Raw genomic sequence first — 27,958 nt, 5'->3', positions numbered from 1 at the left:
AGTTTATAACAATTTCAATGGTTAGTTGAACAACAGGTGATAAATTCACTGCAGTGATTTTGTTTTGTTTTAATTAAACAGAATTAGATTCTATGGTTCCAAAGAACTTTTGGATAGTCTTGCTTTCTAACTGTAGAAGTAGGTAATGTAATTTATAAAATTATAAGTCCATATCTGCACTTTCTACAGTTGCAAACATTCGCTAAGAAATAGGTTGAGTAAAACAAAGGTCAGTTCCGGGAAAATTTATGTAATTTGGAAGTACGCTCGTAGAATTTATATTCGTCAGCTACGTCACTAAGGTTAATCAGATTCTCGTAAACATTTCAATAGGTGCTCATCCATAATTTAAAAGCGCCTGGTACGAATACGAATAATGATAGGGGGCACAGTCTTCCAAATGCGTCAAACGCGAAATTTTTGTTGCTTATATCAATCCGGTTTTACCGCTTCCAGACCCTCTAGCTCACTCTGCTGGCTGATCCAAGACTGTTAGTGATGTCGTTTTACGAGGTAGCTGATAAACACAAGAATCTAACAAGTTCTTGATAAAACAAGAATGTTATGCATTGTAACGTAGTACTGTAGTCATCGCTGTCGATAGGATTCCAGAGATAAAAAAAAATAATATATTTTTTTCTGTGGTAGTTTTAATTAATTGCAGAGTCAAAGAGCCAAATTTTAAAAATTTTGAATTTTACTAAAGTTTAAGCTTGCTTCCCTTGACTACTCCCATGAGTGTCATTACACAAATTTTGAGGACATGATGTAAGCGAAGAAACCTGAATTGTCAAAGAATATTAATGACTGCTATATTTGACTTGCAACTTGTCGGCAACAACAAACGGATTTGTCAATGAAAGATTCAACTTGCAATAAAATTTACTTACATTTTGACCTGCCACTGTGATGATTTTCTTTGGAATTCAATACGTAAATTGGATTGAATGAGCCTTGATCTAAAGATGTACAAAATATTTCAATTTATGAAGGTGATGAATTAACAACGACCTTCCAAAAACAGGCATTATCAATCTATTAAAAAAATTAATAGAACATAAACAGAACGCTCTGAATCACTAAAAATCAAAACAGCTAATAACGTTAATTAGGTCTCATTACAGAGCTGACCGAAATTTATAGAGCTGCTTTAAGTTTTGGTGGTGGTCAATGTCTTTAAATTACCAAAAACTAATGAACACTTCATTATTGCTGTTTTTTCTGTAATACATATCGTAATTTATCTAATCATCTAATTAGTACGTGAGTATAACAATTAAATCCTCTTTACAATATTTACTCATCGGAGTCTATTTGCATTCCATCACTTGTACACAGGTACCTCTTTAAAATCACGCAAGTCATAAATTTGAGTGATTTTTTTATTGATTTAATAATCAGCTTGTCACCAACAAGACAAAAATGTACGCATTACATTCCACTGGTCGCAGGAAATTCATATAACGGTTTAATAAATATGCGGAAATTGTTTTAGATCCGCGAGTCCAGCAGCGTGTTGAATATTAAAATTTTGATTGGAATAAAATATCTCCATGGTTAAAAAAGACATAAAAAAGTTTGCATGAGACGTCACCCAAAAACTGGTTTTCAAACCCACATAATAATTTTTTTTTTTGTTCTATACTTCTCCAAAGTTTTTAATTAATGAAGGTCGGGCGTTTATTAACCTTAATTAGTATTTTATGTAAAAACTTCTTTCCGATGCTTTACTTTATTTGTTGGAAAATTAACTTTGTCTACTAATTTCACAGGAGTTTTCTTGTATTTAATTATTTCTTAGAAATTTATTAAAAACATGCTTCGAAATTGTTACCTGACGTCAATAAACAGGTTCTATTTAGTGATAAAGTTACGTCTTTTGTGAAGGAGTCCCCCGTCCCCACATTCAAGTTGGAGAAAAAGAAAAAAAGTTATTTTCAGGTGCAGTTTAAGCAAAAAGCAGTTTTATTAATGGCGTAAGAACAACCCTTTCCTCTCATTCCTAAGATGTGCGAAGGCCAAATAGAACAAACAAAGCTTTTACTTTTTACTGTACTTTGCAACAATTAGATATAGTAACAAGGACAACAAGTTGTAATTATTACTATGATGTGGTCTAAGGGTCAAGATACTTCGTAGATGCTTTTTCTAGCATGCAGGTCTCGGTGCATCCACTGATTTTTTGAAAGTTTTTTAATTGACGTTGCGTAAGTAAAACTAATCTCAACAAGAAAAGATAAAACTAAAATGACATGTTTTGTTATGCAACAAATTATAAAGTCCAAATTTATATAATCCGGATTCATGTTGGTATGCGTGTTTTTCTATTAATATCAAATATAGGTGCTTACTCGTTACATAATCTTTGCAATTTGTTGCAAAATGTTCCAGTCGTTAATTTGTCATAGCTGCATGTAAAAGCAACGATTACTTTGAACATGTATGTTTATAATGACTAAATGATTCTATAACTCATTTAAAGACTACTTATGAATTGAGACATCACTGTGAAAAAAAAAAGAGGTTTAAAATGTTGTATTTTATAAATACATCAAAATTTAAGATAAATATGGACATCCATAATCTTTGTGGTTATAAATTTCAAATATAGCAGCGATTCACTTCAGAAAACTCTCCTCAAGAGATGGATACAGAGTCAGTTCAATATTAACACTAAAACGAGAAAATCATTCAAAACCTCAAACAGTCAAATCTCACCTTTTAAAGGCCTCCAAAGTTTGCTCAGCTTTCGCAGGAACAGATACAATTGCAGTCTTAACTCTTTTAGGGTCAAATAGCGCGGATAGATATTTTTTACCCACTTTATTCAGGTCCTCCACTGTGACATTGTGAATCAGATTTAAGAGACTCCTACAAAAACCACCCAATCATCATCATCTTCATCCAAAACAATCAGTACAAACCTATTATAGGTAAAATCGACTTCTTGAAAGTACGAAATAACCGACAGCCCAATGACGCTGCCTATCGTCTTTTCCTTCTCGATTAATTCGAAAATAAGAGAACTTCTAGCTGAGTCAATCAAAGTATTATCCCATTCCTCTTTCTGGATTTGATTGAGAATGATATCTTTTGCTTCCATGTACGCACCAACCACGTTGGTAGCTCGCGAGAATACCAAATACAAGAGACCTTCGTGGGGTTTTACCATCATGGTGTAACCATAAGCGTAGCCTTTACCGCGGATTTGCCGCCACATGGGTCCCTAAGAAACAAACATAACAACCAAGAATGATTCTTAGTTTACCCACCTCTGCTTGAATTAAGTACTGCAAGTACAACATCAACGCGGGCAAATCGGGATCGTCATACGTGGTGATACTGTCAACAGTTTGGTGAAAGAACGAGGATTCTAGACATCCCATTCCGATGATACAACCACTTAAGTCTTCACTCTTAGATGACTTAATTAGTTTTAAATCAGGCGTCACATGTAATCTACGAAAACCAAAGTAAAAACGCAACAAGCTAAGTTGGGACAATACTTTTCTTGAGCTGGTGAGACAGTCGCCGGAAGGAATGTCTTCAAAGGTTCGGCGGCGTTCGGAATGCAATCCAAGTTTCCAATAAGATGCAACACCACATTCTTTGGATCGACCAGGACCTGCCAGATCTTCTCACATGTTACTAAAACGTCTACGGACTTCTCACTGGAAAGAATTTCGCTGGTTTCCGTCAAGAATTTGTGTTGGACAAGAATCCCGTTGTTGTAAATATTGCTGTCTGAAACCACTAATTAGAAAGAGTCAGTGAAGATTCAATTCATTACCATCAACAAATCGTAGGCCACGCATTGCGTACGCGACGACGTCTCTACCAGACCTTTTTGCTTGAGCCACCGCGTTGTTCATTTTAGCGGCTATTATCTTCAAGCGATCAACTGAAAAAACTGTGTTGTATAAGATATCGCGTAACCATTCTAATCCTTTTTCATATTTCGCCACTTCAACTTGCAACATCACGGAAATTGTGTTCGAATACGGTCCACATTTGAACAGGGGCTTTGAGCCCAAACCGATGCTTGAGCTGAAAGACACAGTGTCGTTGTTCAGCTCCTCGATGACATCTTCATATGGAATGAGTTTCCCGTTCTTTCTGATTGGAGATTCAAACAGAGACTCCAGCATTAGTGGTAAATAAATGCGGAGTTCTGGAGACAGGCTGGTACTGTCTAAAAGTGCGTAGATCTAGAAGAAAATATTAAAAACCACCGAGGGAAAAAACAATTCTTACGTAGATAAACTCAGATTTGATGTGATCAAAGCACGTGTAAACGTTGGTTTGAGAAAGATCGATTTTTTGGCGTTCATTTAAATCAGTTCTGTATCGTTTGATATCGTGGAAATTTATCGATTCGAGAGTGGGAATTGGAAGCGAGGTTAGCATATCCGGTGGTGGATCTCTTCCGTTGAAATTAACAGCGTCTTCTAGTTCTTTAGTTTTTTGTTTCAAACCTTCCTCTCCTAACTTCTCAATCTGCTCTTTGACACGAGTCGCTTCTTCTTCTGCCATCTTGATGTGCTCATCCTTGCTCGGAATGCATTGGACACTCACGTATTTATTATCGACGAAATATTTATTCATCAATGAAACCCAGAAGGACTTTGGTTCCTTCAGAAGTTTCCCCAGATCAACTAGAGGATTTAATCTTTGCTGAAGCTACAACGGCATTGTTAATTAGTGTATAGAAATGAGATAAGTTATTACATCTGCTTTGGTGTTTCCGTACAACATCTGGCCGATTATGATAAAGGCGAGGGTGCTATGAGGGTTGTTTTCGATATTACTCAAGTGTTCGAGTTTGTTGCGCTTTATTATATTTTTTATACGGTCCATGTTGATATCTTCGGATTCGACTATGGTTTTGAAGAGATTTTGGAGCTTTGGTTTAACTTCTGGTAACTTGTTGAGGGGCACGTCTTCAAACATTACGTAAATGCAGGATTCTGAATTTTCAAGGAAGTTGAAAGAAATCTGCAAGTTTGTCACAAATTTAGTTTGAATCAATAACAATCGAATTACGAAACAATGTGAGAAGAAAAGAAACAATTTCAAATTATTCGTGAAAGACATTGGCCGAATTCAAAGAGTGAAAAATTAATTTTTAACTAAACGAATTAAATTTATTAAACTTACATTGCTAGCGTAAGGATCGTCAATCTCTATAAACTCTTTTGGTAGCGTGTAGGTAGAAAATTCAGTAAGATACTTGAGAAAGATGCACACGGCAGTTAGCATATACTGGTCAGTGACTGCAGAAGGTCCTCTCCAGCCAATACAAAAGACTCCATTACTCTCTTCATCAGTAGGATATTTGATAACTAAATCTTTAGACGATGGTAATGGAGGCACTGGACTTTGCCAAGGTCTCTCAAAATCGCCCTTCTTCCCTTTTAAAATAATTTTCAGTTCTAAAGACTCCAAAGCCTTGAAGACATCCTCATGTTTGATTTGTCCAGTAATGATAACTTTTAAGTTTTCCGGGCGGTAAAACTGCTTATGATAGTCCCTAACTTTGGCGTTACTTGTGGATTCCCTCAAGTTTTTCATAATTCCTCCAGTTTCTGAAGAGTAACCACAATGTCCAGGGTACATGGCTCTTGCTAAATTTACGTGGAGTCTGGATTCAGCTGTGTTTTCACGCCCTTGCATCTCACAGTATACAACCCCTGCGTCATCGCCTTGGGGGGTAATGTGATGAACTTCAGTAATGAAGCCTTCTTCCTGTGATTAAGTTTGTAGTAACATTAAGGAGAAAATCAAGTGCTTACACTTAAAACAGGATATAAAATGTGCTCTAAGAAAATTGGCATTAAAGCTAAGAACCCTTCACTGCCGGCAGTCTCCATGGTGTAACAAGTGTGATCTGTATCAGTCCAGGCATTTGTGCCTGAAGCCAAGCACCGATTTGCAAGCAAGTCTAGGACTCCCTTATAAGGATACTCTTCACTTCCTAAGAAAATTAGATGTTCTAGCGTGTGGGGCAAACCATCGTCGTCAAAAGCTTCAGTGGCTGAAAGTTCACATGTAGGTGGACACAGTCAAATTGTTGAAGTACCTAAGCAGAAGTATCCATTGACCACTGGTCCGTCCACCTCAGCAATAACCACAGTCAAGCCTGTGTTTTTCGAGCGGTACTCAAAAACGGGTACTTTCAAGTACGCATGTAAACAATTGACTAGTTCGAATGCCCCAGTGTCCACATCAGGAGTTTTATCCACAGGTGGCATTTTAGAGGTTAGTTCTACCATAAAGTCCACTGTTCAGAAAACAAACTTACTCGTTTAAGAATCAACGTATTTTTACTACTAGGAGATCAAAGAAAAGGAAAAAGGACCTGTTTCACTCACGATCTGTTTCAATTTTGACACCACAATAATTTAGCAACCGTAAGTGAAAAATGACATTTTTTTGGTAATTTTCATTTCTTATCAGTCACTTTGACGTTAACCTAAATTGTTGTCATCTGTCAACACAGTGTGGAGTTTTCGCGGAAATCAGGTAAATAAGGAGCTTATGTAGGTAATTTTCGATATTTATTGCAAATAGAACGTAACGCACGGTTTCTAAGTATAATTCACGACTATTCTGCTTTTATCCAATTGATTTCCAAACTTGCCACTCCTGACTGTTTAGTAGGTAAATAAATGCCCCCATATGCCTGAATTCCGATGGAAATAATCTTAGACAGGTCCAATTTCACGTTGGAATCATTAATAACTTTTCCTTCGTGATAAGCTTTGAAGTCCTGCAAAGGCAGAGCTTTTTCTTCAAAGCTGTCGGAGACCTGTAAAGACAATCAAGTACCTGTAATTAAACCAAATGATATTTACCTCGAATAAATTACAGAACGAATAATTGTAACGACTCTCTTTGAAGATCATTTTGTAGCCATTGTAAGAACCTTTGCCTCTAACATTCAAAACAACAGATCTGTATTGCTGTAAATCAAGGTTTACACGTTTTCGTACTCCAGCAAATGCAGCCCCACAAGGCTGAGGGTTCAACAGGGTGAAAAGCACAGCGTGTTGAAACTTGGGGGTTTGTAAAAGAACAAGGGCTGCTTTTGATTTTCCCTTGTCTTGAACAGTGTCTGAATGTTCAGTCCATTGGGAGATGCTGTTGGCGTCGGTAAAATTTTCAATGAGTTTTTCTCTGAAAAGAATTTGTGGTTACGATATTTTAAACACAGGGGAAATTACGTACTTTTTTGCCACTGTGGCGGCCACGCAAAGATATAGTAGAAATAGCTTGAACATTTCTAGAAATGGAGCACTCACAGGAGGTGTGGTGTGTTTATATTTAAAGTCTTGAGGAGGTAATGGTACTAGGGTCAATAAACTTTGGAGGGTGAGAAATAGTTGAAGTTATACAACCCTTAATATAGACTTGTTAGTTTCTGTTGAGAAGGGAAATGTTACCTTGTAGAGGGTGACAAGTTTCATAAGCTCCTAAATAAAACAATCTTCACGTAATAAGAATTTAATAAAAAATTACACAAAGTATCTATTCCAATTACACAGTAACAATCATCTCAACATAGTCTTAATAATATAAAATATAATTAGTATATACATCTCTGACAAAAATATACAAGTATTTTGAGATCTACATCAATAGATACCCTGGTAAAAGTAAGACATTGAATGAATATTTCTCATTTTTTTGACTAGTTTTTTTGGACAGTCTAAAAATAAGTGGAAGAAGATACATTTAACTTTCCTTTACGAAACACTCATCGAGAAAAGCTTCCAATGAGTGATACAAATGTGGACGGACTGAAGCCAAACCGTGATCTTCATCAGGATAACTCTGAAATTGAAAATTTGGAACACTGAATTTTGCATAACTTCTATTTACCAGCTGCCTAAATAAAATATCGTTTCGTTCTAAAACTTTGGCCCATAACATCGATTGCTGGTAGTGAACATTATCATCGTACGTCCCATGAATGAGGAAGTACTCTTTGTCTTTAAGACCTGCGTATTTCGATAACAGACTGGCGCTGGTGTAACCTACAGCGTTGTCAACAGCCGTTGGAAGTCCCATGAAACGCTCAGTGTAAATAGAATCTACAAAAATTGTCTTATTTGGTGTAATGGAAGCGGAATTGGGTACCATAAAGTGTCCAGTCTGTCACAGGGGCGACAGAAATACCACATTTGAAGATTCCTTCAGTATCATCGGCTAGGATCATGCCGGACGCATAGCCCCCGTAACTCCACCCCCAAACGGCAGTTCTCGCTTTATCCACGTATGGAAGAGTTTGTTGAATTTGTCTGAAAAAAAAAACTGTACCGAGGACTAGTCGCTAAGAATTTTATTTACCTGGTCACATTGATTTGATCGATAATCTCAACGGTTCCCAAGCGTCTGTAAGAAGCGAACAACATGTTGTTGCCTTTCAACCCCGAACTCCTTCCGTCTATGGTTGCATAAATAATACTTTTATTGGCCGCTAAGTAACTCCCCCAGTCGATGTTGAATTTTTCGACGACTTGGAACGAATCAGGTCCTGCATATCTGAAGAAATAGACTAAAATACTGTTGGTACATCGTACTACACCTACACATTGAGAAGCATGGGATACTTGGTTTTTCCACTCATGTCCATATTTGGTGGTAATTTTAAGTTAACTTGAGCTGTGAAACCCCCATCAACTTTGAACGTGAGTCTCTTGGTTGTCGGAAGACTTTTGTTCCGCGATAGTTCTTGGAGCTCCGGATTTTCGTTCCAGTCGAGAACCTTTCCTTGTAAAGAGTACAACGAAATATCTGGGACATCAGGACCTGCACATGTCAGAGCGTAATGCGAAGCGTCGAGACTGAATTCCGCCACATTGTACAAACATTCCATTTGTTTATTCTTGGATTTAACTCCACAAGATAGACATTCTACATCGTGGGTCTCTACGTTTACGCTGTAGAGATGTTGAACCGCGGAGTCGCTGGCAGTGTTCGCCGTATAAAAGATTTTATTCTGCTCATGGTTCCACCCCAAAATTTCCGTCACCACGAACTCCCCATGTGTTAGCGGTGTTGGGGCCGAATTTTCGGTTCTTGGTAACAAGACAACGTGGCGATAAGCTCCCAGGTTACCACCCTGATCGGATGATAGTATAAGAGCCATGGAAGAGCCGTCTTTGGAAAAAACGGGCGGTGTGAACAGTTCTAACCATCCGGCTGGTTCGTGCAAGAATTGGATCTAAAAATTGATTTTAGAGTTGTGTTAGGAAAACTTTGAAGCTTACAGTTTGGAGGTTCGCTGGAGTTTCGGTTACTAAGTAAGTGACAATGTTAGCGTGGTTTTGGACGCGGTTCATCCAAATGGCGGCTACTGTGTCGTTTGTAGCCCATGCAACGGCGGATATAATTGGTCTGAAAAGTGATAGTCAAAATTAGAAGTTCGGACAGTTGGTTGTCTCACTGTTGATCTGTTAAGTTTCTGGGCACAGGCAGTTCTTTATTGTCTGATGGAGTTTGGACGTTGACGCAGTGTAGGGATACTGTGGGGTTGGTAGTTCCGGCCTAAAAAGATAAAAATTTTAATTTTTGCTTGAATGGAATAGGAAATCGCAATCGGAATTTGTACCTGTTGCGACCTTCTATGTTCGTATTTACTACAATTATCAGACCTAGACCTTATTAAAAAATAAACAGGTAATTATGTGTTGTTGTTTGATGCACAATATGTTAATAATTTAATTTTAATTTTAATTAAATAATAATTTCTCTTTTCTGCTCTATAATTTTGCGATGGGGAATAATTAATAGGCAAGTCCAAAATAGGAACTGTCCCAGTTGTCATTCCTCTAGCGTTAAAGCAAGCAGAATTAGAAATTTTACTACCAAAAAATTGTGTCTTTTGTTCTATGATTGTATGATTAGGTAACATCTAATCAGTAAGTTAAAAACTTCTAATTTTTTCAAACAATAAGAAACTACAATTTTATCATTGAAACTAATTAACTTTTTGAAAACAACTCAATTGTTTTTACCATTAATTAAGAGTTGTAGTTTTTATAAATGATAATCCACTTAGACATTATCTTTGGAACAGCCATAAAATCCTCTTTTGTTCAGTAAAATTTCAGTTACAGGATGTGGATATTTAGATAATAGATCTGGTAACGATTGTGGTAAACAATTTCCTCATATCTATTTTCGCCACTTGTTTTCACCAATGAAAACCCCGAATTAGACTCCTCTGCGCTTACCTTGGGATATTTGACAACATTGACGGTCGGATATTGGAACATAAGATTTCCCGGTTCCCCATAAATCGGAATTACCATATTAGGAACACTCGTATCATCGAATTTCGCATAAGTTATCTTTTTCCCGTCTGGAGAAAACCACAAAGCCTTATTAGAGCTAAAGACCTCTTCTTCATAAACCCAATCAGGAACTCCATTAAGAACAGGACCCGTATCATCGGTAATTTGAACAAAATCGTCCGAGACAGCAGTCGGTTTATAGTAAAGATTCTGGTCGAGAACAAACGCTAACGCGTTTCCCACAGGACTCCAAACGGCAAGAAGAAAATCGAATTTGTCACCTACGTGTAGTTTATACTGTTCTGAGGTATTCTGTAAGTTAATTATCGTATATCTGGCTTTGTAGCTGTGGCGGTAAATCTGTAAAAATTCCGTGAAGAAAGGAAGTAAAAAGAACGCGACTGACCTTGCGGAAGTTGTGGGCTATTTTTAAGTAAACACCGTCGGCCGATATTTCAAAGTTATTTCCTCCTACAATCTGGAATGAGTGCATAAAGAAAAAGGAAGTGTGGGCTAAGTATACGTACCATTTCCTCTACAGGTAAAATGATTTTCCTTGTACTTCTCGTCGACTCTAAAGTTTCGAGAACTAAATTACCGTCGGAGTCGGTATAAAGCAGTTCTTTATCTGAAATGATAAATGGACGTTTATAGTGGAAATTATAAGTCAATTAATATTCATCGCCTTTTGCATGCGATTTTTCCTACTACTGCATTACCGAGGTGATTATAAACCGGCGGAAATTACAAGGTTCTCATGAATTGTTTTATATTGCGAAAATTCTATAAAGCGCATCACCTTGTCTTCATCGATCTTGACCTTGTGTGTTTACAAATTTAGACACTGGGTAATTATTCAGACTCATTTGGATGCAGTCCAGAAATCTACACCATTTATCACACCACGGAAGTGGTATTTTTCTCCTACGAATTTGCATAATGCAGTATTAGCAAGTGATGAAATTATTACCTATTACTTCGCGTGTTATTACCCGTAGAAAATTGAAATGGCATATTACCTGAAACCCAAGTTCCGTTGAAAGGTGTTGGATTCAGTCTTCCATAGAGGAGATCTTCTAACGAGATGGTGGCATCAGGCTTTTTTTCTCCACCGCCACTATCTGCTTGTGTTAGTAAGACTATAGCTGCCACTACTAATGCTATGACTACGGCACTAATGATTCCTGCTACAATCCATGTTCGCTTTTTTCGTTTTCCTTTCGTCATTATTAAATCCTGTAAGAAATTTCATGAAATTAAAAGCTCCAAGCAAATTGCTCGAGTGCTTTAGAAATCGATTGACGAGTAATGAAGCTTTTATTGAAAGCGTAAGCGGAAATTGAGACTAATAAGTTTCAGACCAAATGGAAGACAATATCGTCAGACATTGATAATGATAACAAAAGGTATTAATGTCATAAAACAATCTGCCAATATAAATTCTTTCTCATTTCTTAATTTTTTCGGTTATCTTCTACTACAGCTTATAGGTTTAGTTGGAATGGGACAATTAACGTGATAATAAAAGCCTTGAATTGCAGCAATAAATGTCACGATTTAATATAGTAGTTTAGATTCATCTTTTATTTTAAAGTTCACGAAGGATTCGTTTTTAGCGAAGTTAAATCTTGTAACGCTTGCGTGACGAGAGGTTCTGGCCCCACAAAATATTTTATATTTAATTTCTTATTTCTAGTTCTAAAAAAAAACTTTGTTGAAATTTATTTAGATTAGCTGTGGATAGGATCGGATTTAGGTGGTAAAGTTGGGACGTGGCGGTGGTTGTAAAAAAAGTAAATGAAAAATTAGAAATCGATTTAAAAATTACTGTTAATTTACATACCATTAAAAATACCTCAAAATAGAAACTGAAACCCCAATGTTTTATTGTTTTAAATTTACTAGTTTCAGAATATTAAAGAAATTATAAATAATTATAAAAACTGAATCCCCATGGCTTTCGCAAATAACTTATAATCAGACCCTGAAAATAAAGAGAATTTGGTCATGATCATGAATCATAAAAATATAGAAAGCTGGAGTTTCTTGTAACTGGAAACCACAAAGAAGTGATTTAATGGTTCTGAAATGTTTGTATTGAAATAGCTGAGAATTTTTAATGCTGAAAATCTTCCACTTTAAAATCTTATTTGATTTATTAGTCTAAAAATCTGCTTTTCAAGGAGTAAATCTGAGAATTTTTGTAACGAAATGCGTTAAAAAAAACTGAACACCATTATTTTGAGAACTTCAGAGCTTTGTTATCTGTAAAATCAGTTAAATTTAATTAAATAAGATTTTTGTTTCAAATCTAAAACCTAAAAACCTTGAATTTTTGAAATGGAATTGGAATTTTACTGTGTGAAAACACATGAATCCTCGAAAATTAGGGAATTTGATAGCAAAAATACAAAAACTGATAATATTAAAATTTGTATTAAATTGAAGATTTTTCGTTTTTAAAGTAAGAAAAAGGAATCTTTATTGGACAAAAATGACGATTTTCATTGGAAAAAAAAATGAAAATTAATTCACAAAGAAATTATAAATTGTTCGCTTTGAAGAAGTCTATGTCTGCTTATATTGTAGTAAAATTTATTTTGCAAACACTATGCTGAGATTTTGTTTAATTAGTGTTAACATTGAAATTTATTAAAAACAATTTTTTATCTTGCACTGTGTCGCTAAAGACTTGTTTTATTTTAGCATGATCAGGACGGTAAAAGCTCTCATTATTTCTTGATAAATAAGTAGGCCCGCATGCTTAACTGGTTATTAACAATTTTTAATTGAAAATATGCTATGCGATAAAATCGTACGTGTTCTAATTACAAACATGTATAATTAGCCTCTTACGGAATTTCTGAGTGAATAATATGAACGATTACTCACTAGAAAAATGCACATAATGTAATGAAATAATGACAAATTTTGGCATAATTTTGTCTTATTATTTTTGTTGGTTTTATTTTATCTCTTTTAATTTTGATGGAGTGTAGTTAACTGGGAATTTTTAAGCTAAAAAGAACGAAAAACATTTTTCCAGCAATGAATGTAAAAGCAAAAAAACAACCGTATTAAGAAACCTAAGCCAATATTTTAATACAATGAAATTGCGAAACTACAATACAATCGTGAAAACCGGATAATAAAAGTCCGGCGTCACCTCGCAACTACTTATAATCCCATCAATCTGAAAAATCGGAACATGAAACCACTAAATGTAACTTAAAATTCGTGATTTATGTTTAAACATTAACTTCCTCATAAAAGAACTCATGGAAACGGCGAACCGCGTTACTTAAATTAGAATAAATCATAATTTTATAACTACAACTTCCTACTTTTGAAAGAATTCAATTTATTCGTCACCTTTTCATAATTTAAGTTCGTTCCTTCAAAGACATTTCATTTAAGCATGAAGACCTCATCTTTCTTGCCATTGAAGTTATTTACTCTGTTCGTTATTATTTTTAGAACCGCCTAATGAAAAGACGTAATTATGATTTCTGTTTGCTCAAGGGAATTAGTTTTTCTCTCTTTGTTCAAGAATTCACCTGCAGAAGTATATTTCCGCTATAAAATCCGCGAGGAACGTTCAGTAATGTAACCTACTTCTGGTACAGAGTGGATCTGAAAACCTGAACATTTATTATGCAACAAAGTTCATATTTGCACTTCGAAGTGTCGCAACAATATTTAGAAAGTACATCTCTTCGCCAAGTGTAGGTTGACATTGCGATAATTATATAAGAATTATACAAACTTTTTCTCACGTAACTAAAGTGCGAATATTTTTCTATAAAGCCAAAGTTCAAAGCACTTGAGCCAGCGGCTGCAAGTAAGAAAAAACTTAATTTAATTTGAGAGCATTGTGGCGGTATCTTAAACGTTAAACTGCGTGATTATGAACAATTTATCCTCTATTTACACTGATTAAATCATTTTAATGTTCATTTCAGCTACTTTCCAGGTTATAAACGTCCACACGACAAACTAGGGCTTGATAAAGGTGTAGCGGTTACTTTAAGATATTAGTGCGAATCTTCATTTTTGGATAAATTAAAAATCAATATATCTATTTTCGTGGGTTCGTAACATGTTACTTAACAGATTCAGGGTTTTAGAAAGTTAATGGGCGAATGTTAAATGCTGCTATTCCAAATTGCTAGTTAATGTAAAAGAAATCATTAACGAAACAAGATTACATAAAATGAAATTGGTCATTGTTAAATCCTTGAAGTGTTTTTGTTCATTTGGCCAGTTCCAGGGCGAGGCAGTTTTACGGTCAATTATACAAAACTAAACAATGTTTGCTTGCAATTATTTAATCGATATTTTTAACTAGTGACAACAATTAAACTATAATTCGCAAGTTTTTATCTCAGAGTTTTAAAATTATGATCGGAAATGGTTTAATACTTTTATTACGTCTAATATAAAGTTTACAATTAACAATGTGTGTTTCGTGTGGAGCAACTAACCCGAGTCTGTTTACTTTGGGCTCCCGAATTTTCAATTTTTAGAATCCTTGTCTCCCAAATCCTCAATCTCAAGTTGTTCAATTTAATGAATAAAAGATGGTCATACTTATTTAGATTTTACAAATTCTGAGAAGATAAGGAAATGAAAGAATTTTTAGGTACCACGAAAATTGGTGGATGCGCCGGGAATACGCACATGTTTATGAAAATATTAGAATATTTGTTATCTGTTGGTTGTTTTGACTGTTTTTTAAAGACTTTTTATGGGGTAGTAGCAACCATTACTACTGACAGACAACAGAGTTACCAATATAAAAGGTTTATACGATGGTAAAGTTCTGTATTTGTGTATTTTCTGGGTGAAATCAACGTATATTTGCATACAATTTATGTGAATTAAGTGTTTAGAGTAATAATAATAATTCTACAACTGTTACAAGGATTGTTTAAAACAATGGCTGTTAAGCAATCGAAAAGTATTTACATGTCAAATCTATTTAAATTTCTATTTATCTAGAAATATAACTTTTCAAGACTGTTCAACATGTTACACAGTAAAAATACTGCAAGTTTAATGTGATGTTAATGTAAATACACCGTTCAAGGCACGGCAAAATGAGACAACGTATATTTGTTTAGCATTTGTATTCTCTATCATGAATTTATTATTTCGCCCCGTTTATTTAAGCGCTTTCAATTTGCACCCATATAATTCTAGTTTTTAAAAATATTTGAGATAACGCAAAACTGTACTTACACATCGATAATATCGCTTGTGCTTTAGTCATGTCACGAAAACTATTCAAATCCACGTTTCCTGTCCTCTTGCTTTTTGTTGGGCGGCAATATCATTACATTTTATACGTTCTTAACGAAGCATTTTCATTGCAAATTAATACTTATCATTATTTATTAACATTTTTGACGTAGGTTTCCGTTTTTAATTAAATAACTTTGTACGTGATTACATGAACGCAGCGTGAAAAGCAATCAAAATCGGTCTTACCAAACACCGTCACACTAGTTGAACTTTTAAATTATAACTATTAAACCCTAATTTTCATACATTAGCCCGAGTTCTTTTGTCGACCTCCATTTTTTATTCAATATTCCTATCTTGTAGCAAACCAGACCGCTAAAACTGTCAGCTTGTTCTCGTTCCACCTTTTAAAATCAATTCTCCCGCTACGAAAGAAATTCTAGTAAAAACTTGCGATTGCTATCAGAATAAACAGTAGCTAATAGCGTGTTGAAACGGAAATTAAATCATACACAGTTATGATGTATTTCGGCATTTTACAATCTATTTTATTGAAATTTATTCCAACTCGGGTACTGGCACAGAAGGATTTTGCTTAGAATATTATGTTTTATACTGTTTGAGATTAAGCTATCGTTTTCCACCGTAATAATAGAGTTCTAATTTTAGCAGATGTTTTAATGAGATATGCTGTTCAATGTAAAGAAATATGTGTGGGGGGAAATTTGCATAAAAATGCGTTTTTCTTGGAGCATTTGAGGCATTTATTTACTGAACACCTTTTTGGTTTGCTGAATTAATTTAGCGCCTTGCTTACCAAAACATTTTTTTATTTTACTCTAAAAATGATCTGTTTTAATAATGTAAACAAAATTCATCTTAATATCAAAACCGAATTTTATTTTATGGAGATTCATAAATAGGATTTATTAAAAATTGAATTATTCGGCGCGAGGCGACGCGACGCATCAAATCCCGGCTTCGGGGTATACGTTACGTTGAATTAATTTTTAATAAATACTATTTATGTAGCTTCCATGAAATAAAAATACATTTTTAAGAGACAATGAAGCGAGAATTATGAAGCTCTTTATGTTAGTAGTTAAAAATAAAATTTCTTTGGCAAACTTAAAACAAAAAAAAATAATTTCTGGAGTGTTTTAATAATGTTAAAAAATCTTCAAATATTTTTGGTATGAATGCCATAAACGCATAACAATATGCCCCCGCATATATCACAATCTTAATTACAAACATTAATGAGCACATTAAAAATGCTTTATGGAGTTTGGAAGCTCACCCGTGTTAAATTTACTTACAAATTGTGTTATCGTCGTATATTTAGCCCGAAACAATACATCGGATCCAATTTGGTAGATTTTCAAAATTAGATCAAACTAAGCCCTGCCGTCAAGTTGATTTTATAACGATCATTATCGGCCCTGAGTTGAAAAGTATCTATTACTATCATTTTCCACAAAAATAAATGGGAATACAGCAGATAATGTTTACGTAATCTGATATTCATTTGTGGTATTCATGCCTTCAATTAATTATCTATGTATAAGTATATCACGCGAGGCGAAATTTGCTATTATAAACGCATTTACATATTTTCTTGCCGACAATATGCAAACAGGCTTTGATATACATATTTAATTAATTGTATTATAACTAGAGCTAAGAATATTTGCTACGAAGGACGAGAACTTTGGAGATGAACGCGAAGTAATTTCCTGGTTTTTGTAGCAAGATTTTTTCTAGTCAAGCATCAACGCCCACATGCTAAACAATTATTTGAGTGTTAAATTATCATTAATCTGTTTGTCTTCTGTTGTTCATTAATGTTAAATTACCTGCTAAACGAGTAACATTATGTAAATGGTCACAATTAAAAGTCGAATCTATTGCCCGATTGTTATTTAATAAAACGGGTCGTAATGTGAGTCGCAACAGTAAAAATTCCACACAGGTTTCCTGTTTGTGCCGATCTCCTTTGATCTGATTTGGGGCAAGGATCTTACAAAACATGCTGGATTATCTCTGACTTTTCACGAAATTTCAGTGTAAATGTAATGACCGCAATAAACGTTAATCACCAAATACTTTAATAGCGTAATGAGGATCATCAGTGAACCTGATCTCACGTCTAGCCTCAAATTGACCAGTCTGCTTTTTCGGTATTTAAGCAATTTGTTCAATTTACATACAAGGTCCTTCTTCACACTTGCATTGTGCGCCAACAATTAGTATAATTCGGTAAATTATCGCGTGAATACTATACCGGATGGACGCAATTTCTTTTTTAATTGCTTCAACTATAACATTTTGGGCACGTGAGACACCTTCCGCATGTGTGTCAAGAAAGTAATCTGGGCGGTCAAGGCTGGTTACTCGAAGAATTCCGACTGTTACTTTCCCTCTAAATCCTGCAAGACGAGTAAATTCTCGTTGACCCTTCCGACACTGACCATTAATTACTGCAAGGTCGGAACCTGATCCCGTTGACCATGTCAATTACTTAAACAGGTGTTTTCTTTGTTCTTGTGCGAAGATTTTGAAACGAGGAAGAGTTTTTTACCTGATTGCTCTGTGCGATTTCCAAATTGGAGCTTCCGTTGGACTGTGCATTTCCGGTCATTTTTGAGCTCTACTCGCGGTTTTTTCTAACAGTGGCCAACGCAACAAACCATCACTCAACCACCACTGAAATATTCTTCCCGTTTTTGTTTGCGAGATTTTCATCGGCGAGAGACCGCGACTCGACTCGTGCGCTATGCAGCGACTTACTGAGACATATAAACGATCAGGTGGGGTTCAGCGGTTTTAAAAACTTTCCAAGGTAATAACCACATTGTCCCGCTCATGAATTATTCTTTATCTTTGCAGTGTTCCTTGTTTTGGTGTTCTACATAGATATGCATCTCTCTACTAGTAGCGAATCGTTAATTGATCGCAAGAGTCAGTGATAGATCGTTAGGAGTTTCCTGCGGCGTTAAATAAAACACGTGTGAGTTTTTCTGCACGACAGTTAGTAAATCTAATGTTATCCCGGAATTAATCAACTTGTAGAACGCACAAGTGCGTGGCTCCGAATTAATGAAGACGCGCTACTTTGGTCTGATTATCAGAAATCAATACAAAGAAATCTCGGACGTGGATGCAATAATGACAATGTTTTGCAATCGTGATTATGCGATCCTTGACGTGACGCGACTTAACTCAATTAATTAAGTCTCACCCGGATACTTAGGTACGAAGTTTCGTGGTGGCTCGGCACATCCTTGAAAATTTCTTCAGAATCGCTGTAAACTTTTATGTATTTGTAAGATGGATAACTCTTAAAAACCATGTTGAACTGTTTCCACTCACTTTCAGTCTTCTCAACATTTCAATGTTATAATGGAAGCGGCAAATTAAACTTTCTCCTTGATACAACGTTGCCAGATAACATCTTCAATGTGATTGTGTAGACTTCTAATTCTCGGATTAGGTAAAGCAAACAATGCAACGTCGAGTATGAACATTTTATTCATAAAAAAATACAGTGGGGTGGATATTGCGAGCGGAAAATACTAACATTGATATACGGAACAAATTTGTGCTAAAATCCGAGATTCACACGGTTAATAAACAGAAGAAAGTTTCGGGCTTCAAGTGCGTTGAACGCACTCCGCCGCGCTTCTAAATACAAATAGGACCATCCTATGATTCTTACAAATAGTCATTCTTATTGAAACCAATATGTACATATCAAAACAATAAAATTTTCTTGGTTTTCCCGACAAACACTTACAGTTACGCCTCTTTATGCATTTTTCTTGTTTTTGGCATCTCTACCGTTGGCATAACCCCCTTTCCTCTTTCTGTTGTTCTTTCCAGCCTTTGCCTTCTCTCTCATTTTGGTGACAGCCTCAGCTGTCTTCTTCAAGTACTCTTCTTCTTCAGCTCCTTCCAACACCTTAATTTTAAGCTTGACCTCACTAACTTCCAGTTCTCCATCTGTGAGCTTCTTTACAAAATCCACCGCCGCGTTCTCCGCTGAGAACCTCAAATGTCCTTGAAGATCGCCCTTATTGAAATCAATGTAAGATACAGTAACGCTGTCATCAACTTCCCCAACTTTCTCTTTGATTTCTTCCCGTGTTAGCGATTTTCCCTCGGGAATTCCAGAGAAATGTATGGCTGCCCCTTTGGGGTACTCTAGTTGCTTGCATTTTTCGTCCAACTTGGCTTGTTTCTTGTCCTTCTTGGACTTGACTCTGTCTTCATATTCTTTCTTCTTTTGGGCAAAATAGTCATTCTGCCACTTTCTCATCAGTTCTGTGTCTTTGTACTTGACACTCTCAGCATCTATGAATTTCTGGCATGTCTCTTTATCTTTGAAGATTATGAAACAGGACCCTTTGAACTTGTGGTCTTTGGTGCTGCGGCGGTTCACCGATTCCACGGGGCCGTACTTATCCATGAATGCGATGATGTCGTTTAATTCCTCGTCCAAAGGAAAGCCCTTGGCGTATGCTGCAAGAAAACTAGTCATTCTAACTCTCTTATAAATTTTACGACCTTACCGGTCCTTTCCATAAGCTCTTTCTTGCGCGCATCGTTCAACTCAGGCAGCGGCAAATCGGGATTTCTTCTGATTTTCTTGCGGTCTTCGCTAACCTCCACCAAACCATGTTCGGCCTTTTCAACAGCCGTAGCTATGACCTCGGGGTCTTCAGAAATACTCGCGAGTCTCTTAAAAGACAACAAGACTTCCATAGTGATCCAACCGTCGTCTTCTTTGAGTTTTTCTTGCATGAATTTATCCCGCGGCAAGTTGATGTCGCCAAAGTAATATTCGATTTGACGAATTATTTTATTCTCAAGATCACTCGCCATGGCTTCGCACAAAACTCTTATTCGGGTAAAAACTCAACACGTGGTTAACGTTTTTAAACAGTTTCACTCGGAAATGCGGTGAGGTTATGTTGGCTTCGCAGTGGTAACAACATGCGATTGCGCAGTGATTTCAGGAGTACCACTACACGTTTTTGTGCCGAAATTATGGTTTTTGTGCGTTTTTTGACGTTTTCTTAGACGGAAATTATTGTGTTTGTTGTTTCAAGTTGATTATAAGATTAAAACGGCCGGAAAATGGCTTGAATTTGTTGATTTTGAGGGTTTTATGTGCGGTTTTTCAACTGCGCATGCGCGCGCACATCGTAAATTGTTTGAATCTGTCAAATAAAGTTTCGACCTTTTTTGCTGCGTTCTCGTAGCGGACGGTTCGTTTTTAGTTTTCCGTGAAAAACTACATCAATCCCTTCACCATGAGGATCTACAAAGATATCTTCACAGGTACGTAAAATCCCTGATTTTTTTGAGTTAATATTTTCGCGGATTATTGACATTTTATGCAAAAATTTAACCTTTAAAGTTCCATCTGTCATCTTATCTGTCAGTTCAAGGAACTTTTACCGAAATGAAAGATCTGATTTTGGAAGTACTAAAAGTGTGTTTTATTAGGAGACGAGATGTTTTCCGACACCTACAAGATGAAATTGGTTGATGAAGTTGTTTATGAGGTGTATGGCAAACTCATCCAACGCAAAGAAGGGGACGTTCAACTCGATGGGGCCAATCCGTCAGCGGAAGAATTGGACGAAGGCACTGATGAAAATGTCACGTCAGGTGTCGATATTGTTTTGAACCACCGGCTATGTGAAACTTACGCTTTTGGTGATAAGAAATCCTACACCGCTTACCTTAAAGATTACATGAAAAAGTAAGTTACAGTCAGTTTCAGCATGTACTAATACTGGGTACTAATATTCAATGTAGTACTCAGAGCAATTCATGCAAAATTATGGAGCAATAGTTTATGGAAATGTACCACGTTAAAGTTCATTGATAAACTGTTTGTTCAACATTTTTGCTTTTTTTAGCGTGTGACTCATTATTATTGTTTCAGATTGGTAGCTAAGTTAGAAGAGAAATCCCCTGACCAAGTAGACGTTTTTAAAACAAATATGAACAAAGTTATGAAAGATATTTTGGGAAGGTTTAAGGAATTGCAGTTTTTTACTGGAGAATCAATGGAAATTGAAGGAATGGTCGGATTGATGGAATATAGAGAAATTAACGGAGAGTCTGTACCAGTAATGATGTTCTTCAAACACGGCTTGGATGAGGAGAAATTTTAGTTTCTTTTTTAACTTATTTCTGTTGTATTATATATCATTTTATTTATAATGCCATTGAGATTTGTCTCCACTGGATTATTAACCAGTTTCTATTCAAACAGTTTCGGCATCAGCTTATCAACTTCCCGAAAATGTAATTTTGAGCGACGTGCTCTATCGGAAACTAAAATTGAAATATTTATTTTCTTATAAGTAATTTTTGTTACAAATAAATAAAATGTATATGATAAAGATGTAATTTTCAAGTGCTTTCGCCTAAAATGAGTTTTTATAATTGATTTTTTGGTTTTATTTCTTTTTCCTTTTTGTTCGAAACATGCATTTTTCTCATTTGATTTTCATTCTTACGTTTCATCCAGCATCGTTTGAAAATGGTGCAATTGTTTCAGAAATCCGAAAAAACATTAAAACGCGAAAATTTTGCTTTTCTGTGGTTGGCAGCGTGGTGGTGTCATGCGCAGTTCGCTCAATCGATAAAGTTGTGTGGGAGGTTGTTTGTCATTTTCAAGGTCTTCGCATTGATTTTAGGTTAAGGCACCTGCCAAATGCTCTGCAAGTGGGGCATTTGGTGTTTGTATACTAACGAAAATAAACAAACATGTCAACTAAAGCAAAGTGTAAAGTGAACTCGGATGGTAGTGTGTGTTTAGAAGATATTCTTCATTCTTTTAATTCTTCAATCAAAGAAGAACATGCCTGGGCTCTGTGTTACCAATGTGCAAAATATTACAGTGAATGTTTATCCTCTCAAAAACCGAATATTCATACAATCACAGAAGTCCGTCATGTGTACTTACAAACCGACGGAAACGTGCACGAAAACATAATAAAACCAAAAGACCCTCCTAGAAAACTCGTGAGATGTGAGAAAGATGTCATCTCAGGTTTGGGGGTTGTTATATACATCGCCCTGGACCAAGGGAGTCAAAATGACGAAGAAAGAGTTATTAGTCAAGATCTGGAGCAGTTGATCAGTGACATGGTATCTGATGATTTATCCACTTCCAGTGAACAAACCCATCATGAAACCGACGATGAAGGCATCGAACGAGACTCCGAAGAAGCTGAGGAAGAACCAGGGACATCCAAAACCCGCTCTCATATAACACTCCAAGAAGTAATCAGAAGATGTGAGAACCATCTTGGTACACTAACAAAAACCCAGACTGAAGCCCATTACAAAGCTGTAGGCCGCGCTTTAGTAGCAGAAGCACTAGAATTAGCCACATTTCTAGAAAAAGTTGCACAAGGCAGTTTAAATCTACCCACAAATAGCTCAAAACAGTCAGATTTGGACCAGTTGAAATTCTCTGATTGGGCCAGATTTTGGGTTCAAGTCATGGGAGAACTCAGGATGGGAGTCAAATTGAAGAAAGTACACTACAGTAGGGCACCTATTGAATATGAACTCACACCTTACGAAATTCTCATGAAAGATATTAGATCATGTAGATATAATTTAAGGAAGATTATGGTGAATGGAGATGTACCTTCACGTGTTACCAAAGATGCTCATGCGATTATTTTGGAGTTTATCAGGTCGAGACCACCGTTGAAAAAAGTGTCTGAAAGAAAATTAGCTCCACAATCGCGCACACTCACTCCAAGGGAGCAGCTACTCAACTCGATCAAAAAAGGGCGCAAATTGAGGCCTACTCCAAGGTAAATAAAAACAAAAGTTAGAAAGTATTACGTAAAACTGGTAGCAAATTATCTGTGTGCACATGTGCAATTATGCAAGAATTATGAAATGAAAACATTTCACTTATAAATATTTAAAACGTTTTTCTTCCACAGGAAACACGTTAGGATTATGATCATTAGAGCATTACCTAATTTTTCCTATTGTTTTAATTCATGTTTTTTACATGAAAATGCAAGCGCCAGAAATAGATTTGGTAGTCATTTTTGTCAATTTCAACTAATGATTCCTTTCTTTTGAAAACTGCCGCAAATAAATTCTGCGCCATTATTTGTGTCTGTATCTAAAATTCATTGTTCTGATTGACACTTCAGCTAACAAGAAACGTGTTATCTCTATTGATCTCACTAGACCAACTTCGAAGAATTAAAGACAATACTCTGTACTGCTAACATTTGTAACAAATCAGAGTTCGACACCCATTTAGATTTTACTACAATATGGTCATATAACTTTATTAGTTTTATTTATATCATTATAATCATGAACTACAAACGACACTTTTATTTATTGGTTCTTAACTACGATAGGTCAAGTAAGATTGTGATTATATCGATATCTGTATTCCATCTTGCCTATTATTCGTAGAATTATAAAAAAACAATTGTTAGTATGATATCACAGCGTATCACATTGAATAAGCGTGAGCATGATTCTCATAAATTATGTTTACAAAATCTCTTACAAACACAATTTTTAGGGAAACGTGATTGCATTCGAACTTGTTATTTTAGCTAACACAGCCTAATTTTTGATGATATGTTAGGCGCCAATGTTTACTTATCGGACTAATTCAGCGTTATCGAGTTGTTATTATTATTGATTCCGATTTACTTTCAATTTTGAATGAATATTTGAAGAGGTTTGATTGAATTTTAGATAATTTTCGTGACAGACTTTGTAACTTAAGGATACTTTTTATTACGTAGCCTTTTTATCAGAATTTGATGATTAAATCGACGTCACTTGTCGATTTCGTTTGAACGATTAAGACACAATAGATTGTTATTTTTATTATATCTTTATAACTCAAATGTATTATTTTTAGCCTTCAACCATTTATTGATTCTTTGATTAAAAAATGTGAAAATCGTATGAAAAATATTTTTCTTTGATTTCTTACTATACTAAATTGAACTTTTGTTTTATTATTAAAAATATTATTTTCAGTTTTTGTAGTTTTGAAGGTTGCTACCTTTTCTAAATATTATATTATCAATCAATGACATATTTGTGCTCAAGAATTTTAGTGAAAAGTGATAAGTCAATCTGTCGTATTTCATATCAATACTTATCTCATATTGTTATAATTTTTAAGAAAGGTGCAAAGTCAGGGTCACTACAATGTGTCTGGGGGACTTTGAATTATTTCCATAAGTTGGTGCCACTGCGTTTCACACTTCAGCACATGCCATAATTGCTTATTTACCTTTAACCTGTCAAATTAACATTATGAGATGAAAGGCAAAGCTGCAAACTCTGTTTTATTTTTTTCTAATTTCTGTGTTAATAACCAAGATTAAGATAGTTTGCCCATAAAAATCTTGACTCTTTTTTGCAATTCCAGATCAAATTACATGTTGTCAGAACCAAAGCCAGCAACCAAAGAAGATACTCCTAAGTCTAGTAGAAGGTTGATAAAAGTTGACTTCAGCCAGTTCGAAGATGAAGACGATGATGAGCCCATCGATAGTCCCGACTCCGTCGAACCAGGTCTTTGGTCGTCTGAATACCTCCGCATGTGTGATACAACTCTGGAAGCATATGATCTCGCAACCCACGACTTAAGTTCTCGTGCAAATGTACGAAGACACACTCTAGAAGTGTGTGATCCGAATTTGGGTAGTTATTCAGTACCCCAATCGCGGCCTTGTTCTCGACAATCTTGCAATAGTTCCGAAGCTGAATCCGTTCAGTTGGAACCAGAAGTGGCTAAGGCCATGCAAGAAGAGCTTACGAACATCCGTAGTTGGCAAGATACCATATCTTTAGATGATAGATTATCACTGACACTCTCTGAAATTGTACATATTCGAGCAGTTCTGACCAAAGCTGAATTAGAAGCTTTACCTGTAGAAGGTAGAGTTCGACATGACGTCGAATCACGCAAAGTTTGTTTCTTATGCTTGAAAACACGATTTGGTATTTTCGGCCCTTGGGGGCAACGGTGCACCTTATGTAAGCGCACCGTTTGCAGCAAGTGCTGCTGTAAAATGAACATCCCAATGGAGCACTTCTCGAGCGTTCCTGTGGTACTACTAAGTCCCAGTATCATGTGTTCTCCGGAGGATGAAGGGAAAGAATCATTTCCAAAATCTCTAGTCAATAAAATCATGGATCCTGAAGCTCCCGTTTCCGTGGATCACAGCCCAGAAATGAGCAGACCCGGATCTAGCATGGAGAGTAGTACCATCAGTGATCCGGGTTCTCTTGGCAAATTTCGGGCAAAGGCGGTTTCTGCAGGCAGAGCTGCAAGAATGGTTGATAAGTTTAAAGCGTCACAAATGGTTGTTTGTCATGATTGCAAGATGATGGTACTGCAGATTATTAAGTCAGCTAGAGTTAATCGATCGGCTATCAGAAACAAAACGCTACAAAGTCTCACATTAAATTTATCTCCTGTATTTTAACAGTGATATTATATTTATGTCTTATCGAAAAAACAACTCAGTAGTGATATTAGTTTTAACCTGAATCTTGTTGCATTGCATTTCAATGTTCATTCCTATTTCGTGCATTCCGAACGTATTCGTGTATATTTTAAATGACCCCAGAGTCTTCTAGGAGATTTTATTATATTTAAAAGATAGCTATTTTATTTTGATAACTGTAATTTTATGTAAAAATCTTCAAAGAATTATAAGAAATATTAAATAAAGGCTATGTTAATAATTATTGCTTTATACTTATTTTTCCCCTACCAAAAAATTAAGAAATAAAAAATGGTGGATGCGCCGGGTTAGTTTAATTTTCCATCACGTTTCCTCTTTGAATATACGTAATTTCATATCAGAAGAATGACTCTTTACAAGTAAACATATTTTTAAATTAATTTACAGGCTTTTAGGCACTTGTCTGTTTCTCAAGATTCTTTTTTACTATTTCAAATTAGTCATTTATGATCTCAGACCTTTAAATACTAAATAGAAGTCTGAAAAGAAGGAATCTACTGCGCATTTCAAATACGAAAGCGATAAAAATCCAACAATTTTGGAATCTAAATGACAGAAATTTAATATGCAGCAAAAAATCTTCGAAGTAAAATTGTAGGAACTTTTTTGATCGTCTAAAGAAAGTTACAAGCACAAATTTTTCGATCATTCATAAGATTCTGAAAACTTGAACGAAATTGAAAACCTAAAGAACTAAAAGATTGAGAGACTGAGAACTTAAGAGTCGTGAAACTTTAAGGCCTAAGGAACTTCAAAAATATACAGGGTGTTCAAAAAATGGCGGACCAACTATTTACTACGTGAATCTTCAGATAATAACTAGTAGCTAAATTAAGTTTTTTCAATTATTGAGTGCTTCGTTGGAAATCTACAGCCACTTAGAGGGGCGCTAATTATGGCACAAATTTTTCCTTATAATGAACTCAAGGTTTACAAAATTCAACTAGAGTTCATGTTTTGGGTGACATTTACATACTTACAGTCTTTAAATGCCTTAAATGTTGATGCAAAATGTTATTTTGCACTTTTAAAATTAAGCTCAAAAGCGCAAAATTAATCTGGCAACATTTCACTTCAAGAATTCAGTAATTAATTGTTGTCTAGTGCCTGACAATGACCATTTTTTTAGGAAAGTCAAACATTTTTTAGGTGTCACAAACTAAAGGAGTTTATTTCTCTAAAGATGTATAATTTTGCTGAATATACCGACACCTGAAGGAAACAGTCGAGAAGCAGTAAGGGGCAGTAAGGCTTGTGAATTTCCTAACTGGCAAATTCCCTCCAAGAATTCTTTTCAACGAGTTTATCAACAGGTACGTGAGACGGGCCGATTGGAACCAAATTTATCAGGATCATGGAGGACCCAAGACTATTCGCACACCAAGAAGAGAACAAATGGTTCTTGATCTACTTTGTGACTTACTGGTCAGGTGTTATCAAAATTAATTGCAAACCAGAGTAACCAATTACATGATTTATTAATAATTGTAACTACCAAAGTGTTGCTCTGGTCTCAAAATTATACTCCTAATAATTACCGAAAGAATTGAACACTGTTGCTGTTTTTCGCAATATTTAAAGTTATTTTGCTCCCGCACAAAGCTTCAAATAAAAATTTTAAACAGCATTTCCAATTCACAGCGTTTTAGAGTTTGACGTTCTTATCAGTTGATCCGCTATTTTTTGAACATCCTGTATAAATAAGTGAAAATGGTGGATGCGCCGGGTTAATTTCATAATAATAAAATCTTCAAAAGACCTTGTTTTAAAACGTTTCTGAATGTAACAACAAATCAGTTATTGCGATTGGAGAACATTCGCTGTTTTAGTGGCAATAAACTTTCTTTACTTTTA

General features: G+C 35.5%; 6 protein-coding genes across 7 annotated transcripts; 2 read left to right on the top strand and 4 right to left on the bottom strand.

Moving 5' to 3' along the window:
* Positions 1-2,520: 2,520 nt before the first annotated feature.
* LOC148174988 (uncharacterized protein C05D11.1-like) lies at positions 2,521-6,511 on the bottom strand. The gene is made up of 11 exons (XM_088037299.1): positions 6,080-6,511; positions 5,793-6,034; positions 5,158-5,745; positions 4,729-4,995; positions 4,255-4,680; positions 3,791-4,208; positions 3,507-3,744; positions 3,273-3,459; positions 2,925-3,226; positions 2,719-2,871; positions 2,521-2,673 (listed from the first exon to the last, which is right to left on the bottom strand). Exons 1-11 carry the CDS (start codon positions 6,270-6,272, stop codon positions 2,619-2,621), a joined length of 3,069 nt encoding a protein of 1,022 aa, XP_087893425.1. The 5' UTR covers positions 6,273-6,511; the 3' UTR covers positions 2,521-2,618.
* Positions 6,512-6,528: 17 nt separating this feature from the next.
* Positions 6,529-7,312, bottom strand: LOC148174987 (uncharacterized). The gene is made up of 3 exons (XM_088037304.1): positions 7,228-7,312; positions 6,855-7,176; positions 6,529-6,808 (listed from the first exon to the last, which is right to left on the bottom strand). The coding sequence occupies exons 1-3, from the start codon at positions 7,278-7,280 to the stop codon at positions 6,605-6,607; spliced, it is 579 nt and encodes a 192-aa protein (XP_087893430.1). The 5' UTR covers positions 7,281-7,312; the 3' UTR covers positions 6,529-6,604.
* A 175-nt stretch (positions 7,313-7,487) lies between these two features.
* Positions 7,488-18,945, bottom strand: ome (dipeptidyl peptidase 4 omega). Of its 2 annotated transcripts, none has more exons than XM_088037300.1 (12): positions 18,784-18,945; positions 11,318-11,534; positions 10,826-10,926; positions 10,705-10,776; positions 10,239-10,658; positions 9,449-9,549; positions 9,273-9,399; positions 8,592-9,226; positions 8,350-8,544; positions 8,140-8,300; positions 7,882-8,093; positions 7,488-7,833 (listed from the first exon to the last, which is right to left on the bottom strand). In XM_088037300.1, the coding sequence occupies exons 1-12, from the start codon at positions 18,892-18,894 to the stop codon at positions 7,735-7,737; spliced, it is 2,451 nt and encodes an 816-aa protein (XP_087893426.1). In that variant the 5' UTR covers positions 18,895-18,945; the 3' UTR covers positions 7,488-7,734. The 2 variants fall into 2 exon arrangements, with proteins under 2 accessions (XP_087893426.1, XP_087893427.1); XM_088037301.1 differs by lacking the exon at positions 18,784-18,945 and adding an exon at positions 18,124-18,360.
* Positions 18,946-19,055: 110 nt separating this feature from the next.
* Positions 19,056-20,536, bottom strand: La (La autoantigen-like). Its single transcript, XM_088037303.1, has 2 exons — positions 20,114-20,536; positions 19,056-20,063 (listed from the first exon to the last, which is right to left on the bottom strand). Exons 1-2 carry the CDS (start codon positions 20,424-20,426, stop codon positions 19,351-19,353), a joined length of 1,026 nt encoding a protein of 341 aa, XP_087893429.1. The 5' UTR covers positions 20,427-20,536; the 3' UTR covers positions 19,056-19,350.
* A 201-nt stretch (positions 20,537-20,737) lies between these two features.
* Positions 20,738-22,008, top strand: Tctp (translationally controlled tumor protein). Its single transcript, XM_088037305.1, has 3 exons — positions 20,738-20,885; positions 21,054-21,312; positions 21,499-22,008. The coding sequence occupies exons 1-3, from the start codon at positions 20,858-20,860 to the stop codon at positions 21,728-21,730; spliced, it is 519 nt and encodes a 172-aa protein (XP_087893431.1). The 5' UTR covers positions 20,738-20,857; the 3' UTR covers positions 21,731-22,008.
* Positions 22,009-22,328: 320 nt separating this feature from the next.
* spir (spire type actin nucleation factor) lies at positions 22,329-26,327 on the top strand. The gene is made up of 2 exons (XM_088037302.1): positions 22,329-23,392; positions 25,000-26,327. Exons 1-2 carry the CDS (start codon positions 22,329-22,331, stop codon positions 26,060-26,062), a joined length of 2,127 nt encoding a protein of 708 aa, XP_087893428.1. The 3' UTR covers positions 26,063-26,327.
* Positions 26,328-27,958: the final 1,631 nt, after the last annotated feature.

Source organism: Gnatocerus cornutus, chromosome 5 (genome assembly GCF_029298725.1).
Source record: "Gnatocerus cornutus isolate USDA-ARS CGAHR chromosome 5, icGnaCorn1.1, whole genome shotgun sequence".
NCBI lineage: Eukaryota > Metazoa > Arthropoda > Insecta > Coleoptera > Tenebrionidae > Gnatocerus > Gnatocerus cornutus.
This window is presented reverse-complemented; position numbering and strand designations above follow the sequence as displayed.